General features: G+C 36.7%; 1 protein-coding gene and 1 non-coding gene across 3 annotated transcripts in view; both read left to right on the top strand.

Annotated features, from left to right (window-relative positions):
- NSF (N-ethylmaleimide sensitive factor, vesicle fusing ATPase) overlaps nucleotides 1-16,963 on the top strand; it is a 143,246-nt gene that overhangs the window by 66,851 nt on the left and 59,432 nt on the right. For both annotated transcript variants that reach the window (XM_044744838.2, XM_070483414.1), the window contains exon 9: nucleotides 5,516-5,715. In XM_044744838.2, the coding sequence (XP_044600773.2) occupies nucleotides 5,516-5,715 (200 nt within the window). The remainder of the gene's footprint in view (nucleotides 1-5,515; nucleotides 5,716-16,963) is intronic.
- On the top strand, nucleotides 15,373-15,475 carry LOC123276517 (small nucleolar RNA U13). The gene has a single exon (XR_006513022.1). It is a non-coding gene; the product is annotated as a small nucleolar RNA U13 (small nucleolar RNA).

The raw sequence follows: 16,963 nt of genomic DNA, 5'->3' as shown, positions 1-16,963 counted from the left end.
AGTCAAGATTCTTATGCCAGCTTTGATGAATTTGTATTTATAGAATTAAGTAAGAATCCACATCTTACCTACCACCGTAAGTTGCTTATGTAATTCCAACAGAGAGGAGAGTTCCTCAGTGACCTAAATTTCGTATGCCAAGTTCACTTACCTAATGGTATCTGCCTGCTCAGGCACATTTCCCCACACATTTTTCCACTTCCCCACATTCTTTCCTAACCTTCACCATGTTTCGCAATATCACCTCCTCATCCCTCATTTTGTAGATGACCTAAGCCCCTACTTTACATAGTAAACAGAACACAGGCATAACCTCAGCTTACTTCCTCTCCTCTTTACTTAACTAGTCTCAGAAAGAGGTGTCCTTCCACTCTGCCTCCCTACATCCCTCCTCTATGTTGCCAGACTTCCTGAAAGTATGATCTTTGTCTGTCTCTCCTTATACTGCTTAACTGCTTTCTCATACCTTAACCCCAAATGGTCTGACCCAATCTGAGACCCTGTGACCCAGATCAGCATGAACTTCCTGATTTTTAAATCTAGTGTTCTCTTTCCAGGCCTCATCCTCTCTCTGTGCAGCATGGGTCCCTGTTGTCACATTCTTCTGCTTAAAACTTTTTGTGGCTTTTCTTGTGCCCAAAGCAGGCATTCAAAAATATTGAACCAGTTGTCCTGATAGCTTTTCTGAGCTTTCAGCCTGTTTTTTTAATGGACATTACTGCTGGAATCTTGAATGCCTTGGGGCTAAAACCAAAGTTATGATTTCCTCTGCTCTCCTCTTGCCATCTTCTTGGTTACCTTCTGAGGTTGTCATCATTTTACCTGTGTGCCCAGGCTGGATAGCTTAAGGTCATCCTTGACTCTTCTCCTTCTCTTATTTTCGTTTGGTCACTAAGCTCTCATGAATCTCTCCCACATTTTCCTTTCTTTTCTTACTACTATTTCCTACACCTATTACCTCTTTCGATTCCTAGTCTCTTGTCTGGATTATTTCAGTAGTTTTTAATTTTGGATTCCATGAATGGACCTCAGAAGATCTAAGAATTCCCTCAAAATTACATGCAGATTTTTGGTACATGTGCATTGTTCTGGGGAGGCACATTTGACTGACTATTCCATGGGAAAGAGAGAGAGAGAATGAGAGAAAACAATTTACACGAGTCAGTTTCACTGATTTCTCCTTTTTCCATGCCTTCCCTTGCTATTTAGTTCCCTAACCCAGGGCACTGATCTCTGAGTACTGAGGGGGCATGTAAGACATAGAGGAAAAAAAAAGTAACAGCAATCAATGCAGTTCAGCAGTCAGACAGTCCAGCCGCCAGAGATCAGAGATTCCCTAACATCAGAGTCGTGCTTTAATGTCCTGGAGAAGCTCAGGAGAAAGCTGGGGCATCAGCAGGGGCACCAGTAGGGAAGTGTCCTCGTGAGGCCTCTGAACCTCCGCTTCCAAAGGACTTGGAGTGATATGAAAGCTTAATTGGTCAATTGCAGAGCCAGCCAGTGAGGCAGTGTCCCCAGAAAAAGATTGAGAACATTCCTCCAACTAGACTACCACCCTCTGCCTCTTTGTTTTCTAGTCCTTCCTCCACTCTACCCCCAGAGTTAGTTTTTAAACACAAATCTTATTGTGCACCTTCCCTCATTAAAAACCTCAGGGGTTTTATGAAACAAATGAAAAACTCCTGGGTGTGGTGTGAAGGCCTTCCATAGTTGAGAATCTGTCAGCCTCATCTCCAGGCACTCCCCTTTCCTTTCCTCCAAGGCTCCAGCCACAACAGGTTGCTACTGGCTGTTTTGAGAGGACAGCTTCTACATCCATACCTCTGTGCCTTTGATCATGCTAGTCTGTCTCTTTAGGTGCCGTTTCCTCTCCCTTGCCCAGCCAGGAGCCTCCTGTCCTTCGAGGCCAAGACTGAATGTTACCTCTTCCCCTGTGTCCATCCCTCATGTGCTGCCATCAACCTGACAGAAGCAGTCTCTCTTGGCTAGGTTCCAAAAACATTTCACACATCTCTCTGATAATGTCATAATATATTGTAGATAACCTATTTTTGTTTCTGTCTTTTCTACTAAACCAGAAATGCCCTGCAGGTAGGGACTGCCTTTTTCATGTTTGTATCCCTAACACCTATTTCGTGCCTAGTCCAAACAGGAGCTTAGTACACTTTTGTTGAATGGAATTACTTATGAAGAGTTTTTATGAGTCATTTAAAATTAGAGACCAATGCTTATTTAATAAGTCAGAATAGGCTATAATAGTAATAACAAAGTCCCATTTCCACAGCTTATTCAAGTAACTACTTCCTTTGTGGAAGTGGATTTTGAAAATCTTGACATGTCAGTGTATATTTTTGATGTGTTTTCTTGCGATCCTAAAAGAATTATAGTTCTAATGCAAACTAGAGCTTCTGTGACGTTCCCGTTGATGTATATTGAATAGATCTGTCATTTCAGAGATCTGTATTATATGTAACAAGTGCCATGGATATGTATTTATCTCTTTCTTTCAAACTTCATGGTAATATTTTGTGAATTATTTATTTTAGAAGATCTGAGTCAATTTATTCAAAACACATTAAATTGAGCATTTTCCACATACAAAAACAGAGTTACAGAGTTAAGGTTCTAATCTTTATATATCGTGTATTTATATATCATTTATATATCTAGCATTTATATATCACCAGTTTGTTAAATTTGTGAAGTCCTAGTCATTGTAAGTGTGTTTTTAGGGTATTTAAATTAGTTCAGCTATGAAAGTAAACAGTGTTCAATAAATTAAGAGCTTTAAGTAATTTTTTTAGACAGTCTTCTCTCCCTCATTTTCTTTGGGTTTTGTAGGAAAAGAATCAACAATTTACTTATTCACCCATTTATTGAGTGCATATTATGTGCTAGGCATTATGCTGGGTGTTTGTGATTCAGGATTGATGATACATGTGGCGCCTCCCCTTGAGTGGTTCCCAGTCTAGTAGAGAAGGAAGTATATAAACACGTAATTGCAGTTTAAACCTTGGAGAAGAGGAAGGAAACTCCTCCTTTGAGAACTAGTGCTGAAGTTGAGAGTGAATGTATCTGCAGATAAATTTGTAGATAGAGGAGCAGGGAGCTAAAGGGAGGTCATACCTGATAGTCTTTGTTTTTAAATATGTGAAGTAGGAATCTAGATCGTCTCTAAGAATGAATGGCATGGGGTAGCGCTTGAGAAGAGAAGGTGAAGATCTGGATAATTGCTAAGGAGAATGGGAGAGGAACTAACAAAAACAAGTAAAGGGTGGCATGCAGTATTGAGAAAGCAGTGAGAGTAGCACTGGAATTGGTCAGCATGAAACTGAAGATACCGGTCGGCACAGTGACGGCATTTTCTCTGGCCGTGCTCTGTGGCCAGTGTATAGGTGCAGGAAAGCCGGATTGTGTTCAGGCCTCGTGGGATTGGTATAAGAGAAGTACAAGAAGGCCAAGGATGGGGCCAGCCCAGTGGCGCAGCGGTTAAGTGCACACGTTCCGCTTTAGCAACCCGGGGTTTGCTGGTTCAGATCCCAGGTGCAGACGTGGCACCGCTTGGCAAGGCATGCTGTGGTAGGCGTCCCACATATAAAGTAGAGGAAGATGGGCAGGGATGTTAGCTCAGGGCCAGTCTTCCTCAGCAAAAAGAGGAGGATTGGCAGCAGATGTTAGCTCAGGTCTGATCTTCCTCAAAAAACAAAAATGGCCAACGAGTTGAGAGTCCTTGAAAGAAAGTATGGCTTAAATGGAAAGAAGTACAAATAGGAGGAAGTTGTTAAACTTGGAGAAAGTTAAGAAACTGGAGAAGAGGATAAGGCCGGTACTTTGTAGGTGCGCAGCGAGTCTTCATTTTCTCCTTTCTATCTCCCCTGTCCTTGTGCTTGTTTCACCACCACCACTACCACTGCCATCTGCCTCTGCTATGGTGCATATGAGTAATTTCAAATCCTGATAGCTATTGACTTGGAAGGGAAGATTAGGAGCCAGTTTCCAAAGTCCTTGTCAGATGTGTCCCAGGGCTTGGACGCTGGCTGTGCTTGATGGTATTGTCCTCTTGGAGAAGCTCAAAGCTTATCCCCTTATCTCCCTACCACTCACTCATGCTCCAAGAGTGGGTTAAGGGCAGGACATTTTACTGGGCTACCGTTCTTAGGACAGGAATTTACTCTGATGAGAAGGGTTAAGACTCTAAGCCGTCAAGGGTTTACACTTAGTTCCCCTTGTCTCTACAAGCCTAACCATAGGCACGGATCTCATTACTTTTAAGGATTTGAAAGAGAGTCTTCTTGACATCAAGATAGAAGCAGTGATCTTACTGGCAACTCAAAGGTTCTTCCTCTTCAGAATCTAAAATTTCTGTTAGAGTTAGTTGTATCTTGGGATTTCTTTCACATGAGTTATTAAATGTATTGTCATAATTTTTTCTTAAAAGATATAATTTTTAAGGCTTTCATTCCAAATGAGGACAAACTATTTTCCATAAAAAACACACTATTTATATTCCATTTCCAGAAATTTTCTTTTCACCTGTAATTTCAAGTGTAACACTGAAATCTAATAATTCATTATTTCACAGAGTGCTTTTTTGGTGTAGTTTAAAGAAAAAACTCATAAAAGAGTCATGCATCTTAAGTGTGAAACTGCTAGAAACGTGAGAATTCCCAGAGTGAGTAAACAGAAACCACAGGCTATCTTAATCTTAAGAAATGAAGTAAATGCTTGTGTGGAGTTGGCTAAAGAAATCCTGAGGAGTCTAAGTCATCAGTCCTGCTGTTTCGCTGTTGTTAATGATACCTTTAAGGCATTTAGCAATGCTTGCCTAGAAAAGAATTGAATGCTATTCTTTCGAAACCTCATCTTCATCTGGGTGGCTCTGAAGAAAGCATGTGCCTCGCTTGGCATTAGTCACATGAAATAAGACATTCAGCTTCATCCACAAAGTCTGTAACATCCATCTGTATCCTGTGGATTGTTCTATACTCATCTATCTCAGACGTGTCTGCCCTTTCTTCAAATGCTTGTATTGACAGGTAGACCTGTAATTTCTATGACTAAGATATAGTTTCCATAGCCTGCCGTATCATAACAGGTTTGTGTTGGATTAAATTTGCCTAAAGACAGATCTCTTTTTTTCTCTGACCTTAAAGCAAAGGATAATGAAAAATAAGTAGTAGTTCCTAATTAGGTATTTAGGTCAAAGAGACATTTTCAAAGTTAAAAGTATTTGTTCTAAATGATAGTTTAAATATACTTTTCCAAAGACCTTTAGTTGGCAGCTTTTCCCCCTCAAATATTAGTACTGGTGTAGGAATTTTTCTGGATTTTCTATTTTAAAAAGAGCTTCTGTTGTTCATTCTTGTTCTATTCATGGCACCTGGATATTAATATATATTAATGGCATGATTGTGGTTTTCCTGAAGTGAATATGAAGAAGAAAGAAAACTTTCCTTTAGATGTCATACTTGGATTTTAGTTAGTTGGTGTAAGACTGTTTTCTTTTCCTTTTTAGGTTGCAAACATGTTAAAGGCATCCTGTTATATGGGCCTCCAGGTTGTGGTAAGACTCTGTTGGCTCGACAGATTGGCAAGATGTTGAATGCAAGAGAGCCCAAAGTGGTCAATGGGCCAGAAATTCTTAACAAATATGTGGGAGAATCAGAGGCTAACATTCGTAAACTCTTTGCTGATGCTGAAGAGGAGCAAAGGAGGGTAATGTTAATATAAACATAATTTAGTAAAAGTTTGTCACTTATATGGGGAAGGAAATCCAGAGTTGTGGTGGAAAACTTGTTACTGTGATCTATATTTTGAAAAACTTGCAGGTAAAATTTATTTAGTACCTAGTTTATGTATATCACTGAATCAGGGATTATGGGGGATTTACATGATGTGAGCAGATGTCATTATCCACATGTTCACAATACAAAGAGGGATGATTGTATAAGCTAAAGATTTTTCAAAAACAGATCGTGAATATGTTTTGAAGTGACACTTTTATTTCACATTACTTCCAGAGACTTGAACTCATTTATCCTTTGGAAAAGGGGGAAATTAAATCCATAAAGGGACTTGTAGAATTATGTATATGCAAGGTCCATGTGTAGAAAGCTAGCTTACTTACCACCAAGTCAGCTCACTTGCAGAATGACAGGTATGAGTTGTTAGGTCTCAAAGAAAAGCTTAATTTGGGTCTTAGAAAAAAATTAAATTAAAAATCAAATCAGAGTTTACTAATTGTGATGCTTAATTTTGTGTGTCAATTTGACTGGAACATGGGATGCCCAGACATTTGGTCAAACATTATTCTGGGTACGTTTATGAGAGTGTTTCTGGATGAGATTACTATCTGAAGCAGTAGACTGAGTAAAGCAGATTGCTCTCCCTAATGTGGGTGGGCCCCATCCAATCAGTTGAAGGCCTGAAAAGAACAAAAAGGCTGACCCTTCCTTGAGTAAGAGGGAATTTTTTTCCTGTCTGACTGTCTTGAGCTGAGATCTCAGTTTTTTCCTGCCTTCAGACTCAAACTGAAACATTAGTTCTGCCTGGATCTTGAGCTTACAGGTTTTTGGACTGGAACTACACCATTGGCTCTCCTGGGTCTCCAGCTTGCTGACTGCAGACCTTGGGACTTGTCAGACCCATGATTGTGTTAGCCAGTTCCTTATAATCAATCAATCAATCAATCTCTATATATAGTTAGATAGATCTATGTAGCTGTATGTCTAGATATCCATTTTTAGGTGACCAATTGGTTTTATCCATATAGAGCTATATATATGTATATATATATATCTCCATCTTATTGGCTCTGTTTCCCTGGAGAACCTTAACTAATATTAACATTTATTTCATTGACACAAAGTTTAAAAACAATGCCATAGGATTCCTGGTTCTGGCAATACAGTAGACTAGGTAGCCTAAAAACCTTTCTTCTGCTACACTTTCAAATGCTGGGTAAAATATAACTAAAATCATTGTAAATGCATAATTGAGCTCTCAGGAAAGAAAAGGAAATCTCCAGAAGTGAAAAGGAAACTGGAAATTACAGTGGTAAAGATCTGAGCTACAGCTTTTGGTTTTGGTAGTATATGAGTTTAGGTTTTAGCATCCACTAGGGGGTAGAAAGTGATCTCTTGAACCCATTTAACATATAGACTAGGAACTGGAACCTTCAAAGGGATTGTGTCCTCAATGAAAAGAGTAGACTGGAAAATATCTGCCTACCAACACAGAGAAATAACAAAAACATTTAACTATCTGCCTGGGTTCTGGAGTAGAAGCTGGGGCATCTCCCATGGGAATTCTAAACCCTGGATCCTTGACTCATGCTATTTAGGATGTGGAAAAAAAAATTATACACACACACACCCACCTATGTGGTGTGGGGCTCTGAAGCTGAGAAATTAATTTAAAAATTAATCCTGGGCTAATGATACCATCAGGTTGTCAGATATAAGGAAACCCCAAGGGATACTACAACAGTCCTGGCCCCAAGAGATTCTCAGAGGGAAAGCTAAAATAACTTCAAGAAATGGAAAATGTAGACCTCAAAACTTAAAGGTCAGCAACTAGGTTAAACTTTAAATAAGCTAATAAGTTTCAGCCGAAGAGAGAAATGATAAACAAATTATAAACAAAACAACAGATTAGAAATCATTCAGAATTTAGCACAGAGAGATAAAGAGATGGAAAATATGCAAGAGAAGTTGAGATAACAGAGTTAAAATGGGAAGTCCAAATAGAAAGAATAGTATAGAGGCAATATTCAAAGAAAGAATGGCTGAGAATTTTCTAGAATTGATAAAAAACATAAATACTCAGATTCAGGTCACTATGAGCCCAAATAGGATAAGTAAAAATTAATTTATATCTGGACCCTTTGTAGTGAAACTGGAGAATGCCAAAGAAAAAAGAGAAACATCTTAATATCAGCAAAAAAGAAGTGATGATGACAAACAAAGAGATGCCGTTACATTGACAGCAAACTTTTCAACAAGAGCAAGAGATAATAGAAAATAGTAGAGTAATATCTCCACAGGGCTAAGTGAAAATAGCTGTCAACTTAAAGTTTTATACCCAGCTCAATTCTCATTCAGGAATAAGAGTGAAATAAAGACATCTCTTCAGGCAGAGGCTAGTAGAATTAACTAGTCACAGGTGTTTGCTGGAAGATTGTGATGCAGGATGTACTTGAGACTGAAGGAAATTGAACCCAGAAGGAAACAGTGGATGCAAGAAACAATGATGAGCAATGGAACTGTTGAAACCAAAGGTAAAATCTGGGACTTCTACTTCTGGTAGTAGCAGATGGGGTAAATTGAATCGTGCCTGCCACTGAAGACTATCAGAAAAGCTCAACAAAGTGTTTTAAAATTTTTTGCTTGAAGGCTTCAAAGAGCTTACAAGATCTAGGAGGAGAACGGGGTCCCAGAAAAAAAGGTCCTAGTGTATGGGGTCAGTGTTCCTCTGGAGATATTAGGCTTTTCTGGAGGGAGCTGCTAAACAGCTATGCAGCCGTTTTGACAGGCTAGTGGGCCTAAGCGGGACAGAGATTAGAGCCCATGGCCCACAGAGAAGAGATACCTGATGAACATGCCTCATTTTGAGTTGAGACCCTGAAGGGCTGCACCATAGGAGCAAGGGTTAACTAAACTAGACATGCTCTTCCAGAGGCTGCAGGTCGGCTTTGAGTCATATCATTCTCTAAAATTAGATTGGTGCCCACAGACATCTGGCAGAATTGTAGATCCCTCCTGGAGAAAGGTAATACTGTGCAGGGCCACAGATTATTCCTGTAGTTTGCAAATGTAGTGTCTTATTTATAAACAAAAGCAATCAGATGCACAAAGACATAAACAACATGAACAAAGAGAAACAAAAGATAATAGAAATTGGGCCTTCAGATATTGGAATTCTCAGATACAGACTTTTAAAATAACTGTGCTTATCATGTTTGTAAGGGAGGAAGACATTTCCTGTACCCACTTGAGTTCCTTCTGGCTAGGCTACAAATTAAATTCACATGAGATGGAATAACAGGAGAAAATTAAACAAAGCTTTATAATATGTATACATGGGAGAGACTCAGGAATACTGAGCAACTCACCAAAATGGTGGAGGTTCTCCTCTTAAATACCATCTTCAGCTGCAAAGGAGGATGTTAAGGTTGGGGGGAGTCAGTTATGGGAGATTACCAGAAAAGTACAGGAAGCAAGAGTAAGGTTATTATGCAGATTTAAGTCCTTGCCTTCAGCATTGATAAGAGTATTTAGAGATAAGGTTATCCCCCCTTCTTCCTGGTACAAAGAAGGAGACACCTTTACAGATGGAGATTTCCCTTAGAAATATAAATATCTCTTACAAAGGGTAACTTCTACTTGTCAGAGTCTCTTTCATGTCTGCAGTTTTTAAAAGTAACCAGCCCGAAATAATCATCATGCCAAAGAGACATATCTTGGGGTGGCCACTTCCAATCCCCTACATGTTCAAGGAGATAAAATTGAGACAAGATTGAGAATTTTGTCAGAGCACCAGAAACTGTTAAAAAAATGTCAAGTGGAAATTCCAGAAATGAGAAATTCAGTAACTGAAATTAACTCAAGTGCATGGATTTAAGCAGCAGATTAGACACATCCACAGAGAGAATTAGTGAACTGAAGATGTTAGGTGAAGATAACCAGAAACAAAGGATGAAAGGAATGGAGAGACAGGAAAAATACTTTGAGAAGGTCTAGTGTATATATTTAAAGTTCCAGAAAGTCAGGAGAAAGAAGATGAGGCAAAAGCAATATTTGAAGAGAAAAGAGTTTAGAACTTTCTTTCTAAAACTGATGAAGAACAGCAGTTCCTAGATTCCAGAAGTACAGTGAACCTTAAGCAAGAGAAATAGCAAAGAAGTCTACACCTACAGATATCATTGTTGAACTGCTGAAAACTGAAAACAAAGAGAAAGATCTTAAAAGCAGCTAGAGAAAAAAGAAGGATTACTTTAAAATAAGTAACAGTTAGCTGGCAACTGTCTTCTCAACAGGAATGATGGAAACCAGAAATCAGTTCCATGCCATTTTTTAGGAGCTAAAAGAGAATAAGTGTCAACTTAGAATTTTATATCCAGTAAATGGATAAATTGTCATATAAATATACAGTGGAGTTCTACACAGTAATAAAAATAAACAGACTATGCTTATACACAGTTGTGAATCTCACAGCTAAATACTGAGGAAAAGAAACCAGACAAGAAGGAATACATACTGTATGATTCCATTTCTATAAAGTTCAACTAAAGTATAGTGTTTAATGATGCATACTTAGTTGGTAAGCTATAAAAGAAAGTGAGAATTACTGTAAAAATCAGACTGTGGTTGCCCATGGGGAATGGTTGGGGAGGGGTGTTGGGGAAGGGTTGTGAGGAGGCGTTCCCAGGAAGCTGACACTGTTGTGTTTCTCATTATGGTTATGTGAATGTTAATTTCAAGTCAATTCATTGAGGCATGCATTCACATTTTGTGAACTCTCCCTCTATGTGTGCCATACTTCCCAAAGTTTAACAAAGGTAAATTTAATAAGCATTCACTGTATAAAACAACAAGGATAATGATAAATATGGGGTTTTTTTAAGGATAGAACTAAAATATGGAACAAAACATATGGGAAGTGGATTAAATCCATGTGAGATCCTTGTGTTATTTGGAAAGAAGATGGTAATGTTAATTAACATAAAACTTTGTCAAATGTGTATGTGAAAATTGTGTATAACTCTCAAGCTTTCCGAAAGCATGAGGAGGAACTGGGGAAGGAATAAAGAAAACTCAAATACTTTAAAAGGCGAGAAAGGAATCATAAGACTCAAAGAAAATGTGAAGATACTGAAAATGTAACTTAAAAAAAAATTCACTTACAGCAGTCAGAATGATAAGTACCTAGGATTAAATTGAATAGGAAAATTAAAGGAGAAAATTATAAACATTTTTGAAAATATTTTTCAAGAGCTAATAAACGGTAAGATAGAACATGTTCATGTGTGGGAATACTCACAATATCATAAAAATGACAGTTCCTGCTGATATTAATCTGTAAATTCAGTGCTTTTCCAATCAAGTCTAACAGGGTTTTCTTTTGAAATTTGACAGCTTGATTCTAATTTTTTTTTTGATTCTTGAAGAGCCATGAAAATTCTGAAGAATAATGAAGACTTATTTTATCAGATATCGAGACTTACTGGAAAGCTGTCGTAAATGAGAACAATAATATATACTCACAAAAACAGACCAAGGAAACAGAATAGAGCACAGAAAGAGCTTGCTATATGAAAAGTGAGGTTGCCAATCAGAGGGGGAAGAATAAGCCATTTCATCTTTGGCTCTCTGTTTGGAAAAAGATAAAATGCAGTCCCTATCTCATATCATACAGAATTGCAAAGTGGATTTGCAAAAAACAAAACTAAAACTTACAAGAGAAAACATTTTTAGAAGAAAAGTAAGCAAAAATCTTTTAAGAATTGACTCTAGGGAAGAATTTCTTTATTAAGATATAGAAATCAAATCCATAAAAGATAAAAATATTAATTTGGCTACATTAATATAAAGAAAATTCTGTCTTACAAGTTACACTAAATGCAAATCTCTTAAACTAGAGAAGATATTTGCAAAGCATATAATCCACAAAGAATTGGCATCTTCTATAGTAAATTCTCTGTAATAAGTAAGAAAAACACAAACACAATTTAAAAAAAAACTGACAAAGGATGTGAACAGGCGGTTTTCAGAGGAAGACTCCAACTGAAGATAAGCAAATGAAAAGATGCTCAGGAAAATGCATGATAGGAGACATTGTTTTATAAACAACCTGGTAAAATTTACAAAGACTAGTAACAGTAAAAGTTGTGGAGAAACAGGGCCTCATGTACATTACTAATCATAGCATGTATAAATTAGAAGAATATACCAAGTGGGTGATATCTTATGGATTAATTTGACATCATCTTACAAAAATGAAGATGCCCAAACCCCATGACCTATGAGTTCTACTTCAAGACAGCAACCCTGGAGAAATACTCTTGCACTTGTGCATAAAATGACGTGTACCAGGATGTTGATTGCTGCACTATTTGTAATGGGGAAAAAGTAGAAACATCTTGATTCTTCCTCAGTAGGAAATGGTATATCTTACAAACATTAAAATGAACAACAGATTTACATGGATCAATATGAGTAACACTCAGAAACATAATAACATCAAATATATATATTAATCTAGTAAGCTTAACTAAATCTAATTTACCCTGTCATTTCCTACTTTTTCATAGTTTTGTTGACGGTAAAAATAAATTTTAAACATTGCCATTATAACAACCCTTTTAATGCTTCAAGTCTGCTCTTGGGTGCTTAATTGGTTCAGTTTTACACAAGGTAGTTTTCTCCCCTGCTTCCTTGCATCCCGTTAAGTTCTTGTTCATGTTCCAGTCTCGGCCATCTCAGCCACATGGGTTCTAGCAGGCATGCTTCCTGTTGGATTGGTGCAAGTCTAATAACCGATCTCAACTCTTCAGACAGTCCCAGAAGCAGTTCAGTTTTACAGGTCATCCTTAATACTACAATATTTCCTGCCTCGAGTATCTTTTTAACATACAGTATACCAAGAAAAATAGTCATCACCATTTACTATCTGGGTTGAAAGAACTCTCTTTAAAAATTATTTTAAAGTTATTTTACAAATAATTTACGAATGTAAGAATAAAAGGAAGTGAAAGACTATGCAATTATTTAATAAGAGCTTAAATATAGCAAACAATTTTTATTTCATATTTTCCCGGTTTTAAACAGGCACACACACACACATATATACATATACATATATATACACACATATATATAACCAAAATTAGCAGAAACCTCTGAATGTAACTAACTGTTCATCACTTGTCATGCATGAACTTGAACATACTTATTCTAAATTTCAAATACATCTGTAATACATTCTAGCTTATCATTGCCTCTGGTTTTTTTTTTTTTTTTTTAATTTTTTTAAGATTGGCCCTGAGCTAATATCTATTGCCAGTCTTTTTCTTCTTCTTCCCCCCGAAGTCTCCCGGTACATAGTTGTATATTTTAATTGTAGGTCCTTCTAGTTATAGTGTGTGGGACGCCGCCTCAGCATGGCTTGATGAGTGGTGCTAAGCTGGTGCCCAGGATCCCAACCTGCAAAACCCTGGGCCGCCGAAGCAGAGTGCACACCCTCAACCATTTGGCCATGGGTCCAGGCCCCTGGTTCCTCTTCTTATGCTTGCGTTGTCAAGACACAATACTTGAAGAATTTTTTTTAAATCCTTGGCTCATAATTTTGTTGAAGAGAGGATGGTCACAAAAAGCTCCATAATTGCAAAACATTTTTTTATTTTTAGATTTATATATACCTTTTAGAATAGTCAATCAAATTTTTTAATGTCTTTATCATCTGTTTCTTCTGATCATCTCTTTGATACCAGCCTTCAGCACCTGTCTAACTTAGAAACTATATCAAGGAAATTTTGATGCACAAGTGAAATAAAAACATGAAAGAATACTGTCGTGTGTCCTTTTAGAAAAATGAGATGGCCTAGTTTCTTGTCACAAAGTATTGTACAATGAAGACTTTTTGTTGAATAAGTAATTGTATAAAAATGCTCTATTTTCTTTTTGTCCTTAGAAATATATTTTTCATTCATTCTTGAATTTGAGAAAATTTATGTAAGATAGCATCATCTGAAGGCACATAGTCTGAGATTTTACTTATAATGATAAATTTCACCATCTTCATTAGTCTCAAGTGCTGCTATCTCATGCTTTGCATTTAACTTTGGATTCATCTAATAATTGTGAAATATCTTCCTCTGTCAATTTTGTTTTCTTTGCCATTATGGCCAGGAAATTAAAAAATCTGACTTCTCAATTGTGTTCAATTAAAGCTCGAATCAGGCAAAAGTAGATGGTGTCTCCAGACTTCTTTTATACCTTCTTGAAAGGTGAGACAGAACTTTGGGCAACACAATAAGAAAACTGAAGGATGATGTCATAGTGATATTTATTTCACTATTGCATCATTCTTCTAAGCAATTTCATCATTCTTGCATTTTCTTATTATTTTAATCTTAGCATTGTTGGGAATAATTGATGAGTAATGATGACGTAATTTCTAGAATATTGAAATAGCATAATAGATCTTAGATCTATAAAAAAGATCCAGTGGACCCATATGGTAATTGCAAGTTAGAATGAGTTTTATTCTATTTTTTAAAATATATTTTCCTTTCTGTTCTGTGGAAGACTTCTAAGAAAGAAAAAACTCTTGAGATATCTATCTTTATAAACAGTTAAAAGTGCTCAACAGAGAAACGTAAAAAGTGAAGTTGTGTCTAATGGACCCTAATGGTATACTGAGGATTAAACACTAGGTGCGGGTGAGCTACAATGCCCTATAAAGAAGCATTTTATAAAATCTGTTGTGATAGTTTCCACATGGCTGCAAAGATGTCTTTGGTGCTGTCTTTAAACTTGCAAACAGTTTAAATATGACACTATTAATGATAAAACTGAGTTGGCAGAGACTTTCTAGGTAGATATTAGTCATAGCCAGTCTTTGCAGTTACACCTTTCTCAATCCTTACATCCAGAAGTAGCTTGATATATTCAGCTAACGACCCCGTGGAAGGTTTTATGTGTTGCATAATAAAGAAAAGCATCACCTCTATGATTCTGGACAGTCCAGGCTGACAGAGATGAACACTTGCATATAGGTCACACTAGTTAAATATAGAACAGCTGTTTTGAAGGCTGTTGCCAGGGGCTCAACAGCATCAGCTCTGTTTCTATGGGGGAAGACTTTGCAGAGCTAGAAGCCAGTGAACTGAAGAAGCTTGCATTGTGGAAATTTAAACTCTTTGGGAAAGGGTTTATTGATGATTCAGCTATGTTAATCTGTGAACATTAATCTTGACATCCTCCTTACCTAATTCCTAATTTATTGCTATAAGAACTTGCCTTTATTTAAGTAAGACGCCTGTAAAAATTGATGTTATTGTACTGACTAGGTTGGAGGAAGGGACTTGATGACAGGTCACGAGATTAGTAAGGTTCTGAAAAGGCCAGAATTGTACTGAATTATGTTTAGGACAGATTGCTCCTGTGATCATTTAATCAAACACAGTGTTGTTATTGTCTCTGGCTTCCCTTCCACATAGATGATTTTTGAGGTTGGACTGAGAAGGAAGTCATGACTCCAGTGGCAACATAAGGCACATTCACAGCAAAATTCATACATTATAGCAGCTTTTTGTTTCATGCTGTATTGGTAGACAACCTTGAATTAAAATGTCTTTTAAAAATAACGTAGATCCTTTTGTAGTTCATAAGCGTGATGATGGGGATTCACACTATTGTGTGAGATGTGCCCCCCTCAGCCATTGTGACAACATCGGCACATTACCCATCTGACATGAAAGGGAAAAAATAATAATAAAAATAATGTAGAATCTCACAGTTTTTCAGTTGCAAACAGGAATGTCCTTGTTTTGGACTGAAGATGGCAAGAATTAATATCCTACTATATAGATATGTTTGCAAAGCTAAGGTTGTAGTTCTGATTCCTCATTCTCAGTCTTTTCTACAGATAGAAAGATGAATAGTTTTTGGTGTTGAATTTTTTTTAAGCAGCAAGCTGATTATTGAACAGATCAGACATCTGTTCAATAAATATGATATTGAGAAATTGTTAATTTTTTTCAGATTTGAATTTAGATTTTAAAACATTTGTAGAAGGAGAACAATTTGTATGTAATGTTCATTAAAAAAACCCCTAAATTTTAGAAACTTTGATGAACACATGACTATCATCTTGCATAGAATTGCATTAAAGAATGAACAATAATCCAAATATGCATAATAGAGTGTAAGTATTATAAGATATTTTGTTTGTTTTTTTACTTATTAAGAAGTAAAACTGACTTTTTGGTGTACAATTTTATGAATTTTAACACATGTATAGATTCATGTAACCACCACCAAAATCTAGATACAGAACGTTTACCTCACCCCCCAAAATTCCCCCATGTTGTCCCTTTATGGTCATTCTCCTTTGCTAATAATTCCTGGTAACTACTTACCTGTTTTCCATCCCTATGGTTTTGTCTTTTTGAGAAAGTCGTATGAATGGGATCATAGTTGGTCACCCTCTACGTAGTTTTACACAGTATGTAAAAACTCTCTTACAGATTCTGTTTACCTCATTTATGTACCATTATTTCTCACTTACCTTCCAACTCCATACTTCTCCTTGTTCATCCTAAAGTCAGGATTAAAATCATCTTACATAAAGAGCATTCTCCTTTTGCAAATCCTTTGGTGATCTTCTCTGTTTCAATAGAAAGGCCTGCTTCTGGATTTTATTCCCTGTTGTGATAGTACTGTAAGTTCTGTTTATTATCCCTATTATAGGACCCTGATTGCCTCTGAGCCTTTTGTTGAGGTGACCCTCCATGCTTCTAAATTCTTATCTGTTAGGCCCTGTCTCTCTCCTTCTGTATGTCTTTGTTCAGGAAGAAATTCTCACACACAAAAACAAGTACACCTGTTAGTAAGGAGGACACAAAGTTCTATTTGTAGACGATATGATTGTGAACCTAGAAAATTCAAAAGAATCAACTAAAAAATCTTAGATGTTATAAATAAGAGAGTAAAGTAGCCAGATATGAAATAAATATACAAAAATTAATACAGTTTCTTCATACATATTGTTTCTGAAATATAATGGAAAAATTCCATTCACAGTTGCAAACAAAAAACATAAATACTTAAGAATCTTTATGAAGAAATTTATATGACAGAAACTACAAAACTTTATTGGGAGACATAAAGGACTTGACTAATTGGAGAGACATATTCTTAAGAACTGAAGATGTTATAAAGATATTAGTACTTCCTAAACT

Source organism: Equus asinus, chromosome 13 (genome assembly GCF_041296235.1).
Source record: "Equus asinus isolate D_3611 breed Donkey chromosome 13, EquAss-T2T_v2, whole genome shotgun sequence".
NCBI classification, from domain to species: domain Eukaryota; kingdom Metazoa; phylum Chordata; class Mammalia; order Perissodactyla; family Equidae; genus Equus; species Equus asinus.
The sequence above is the reverse complement of the archived record's forward strand: the minus strand, read 5'-3'. Positions and strand labels throughout refer to the sequence as shown.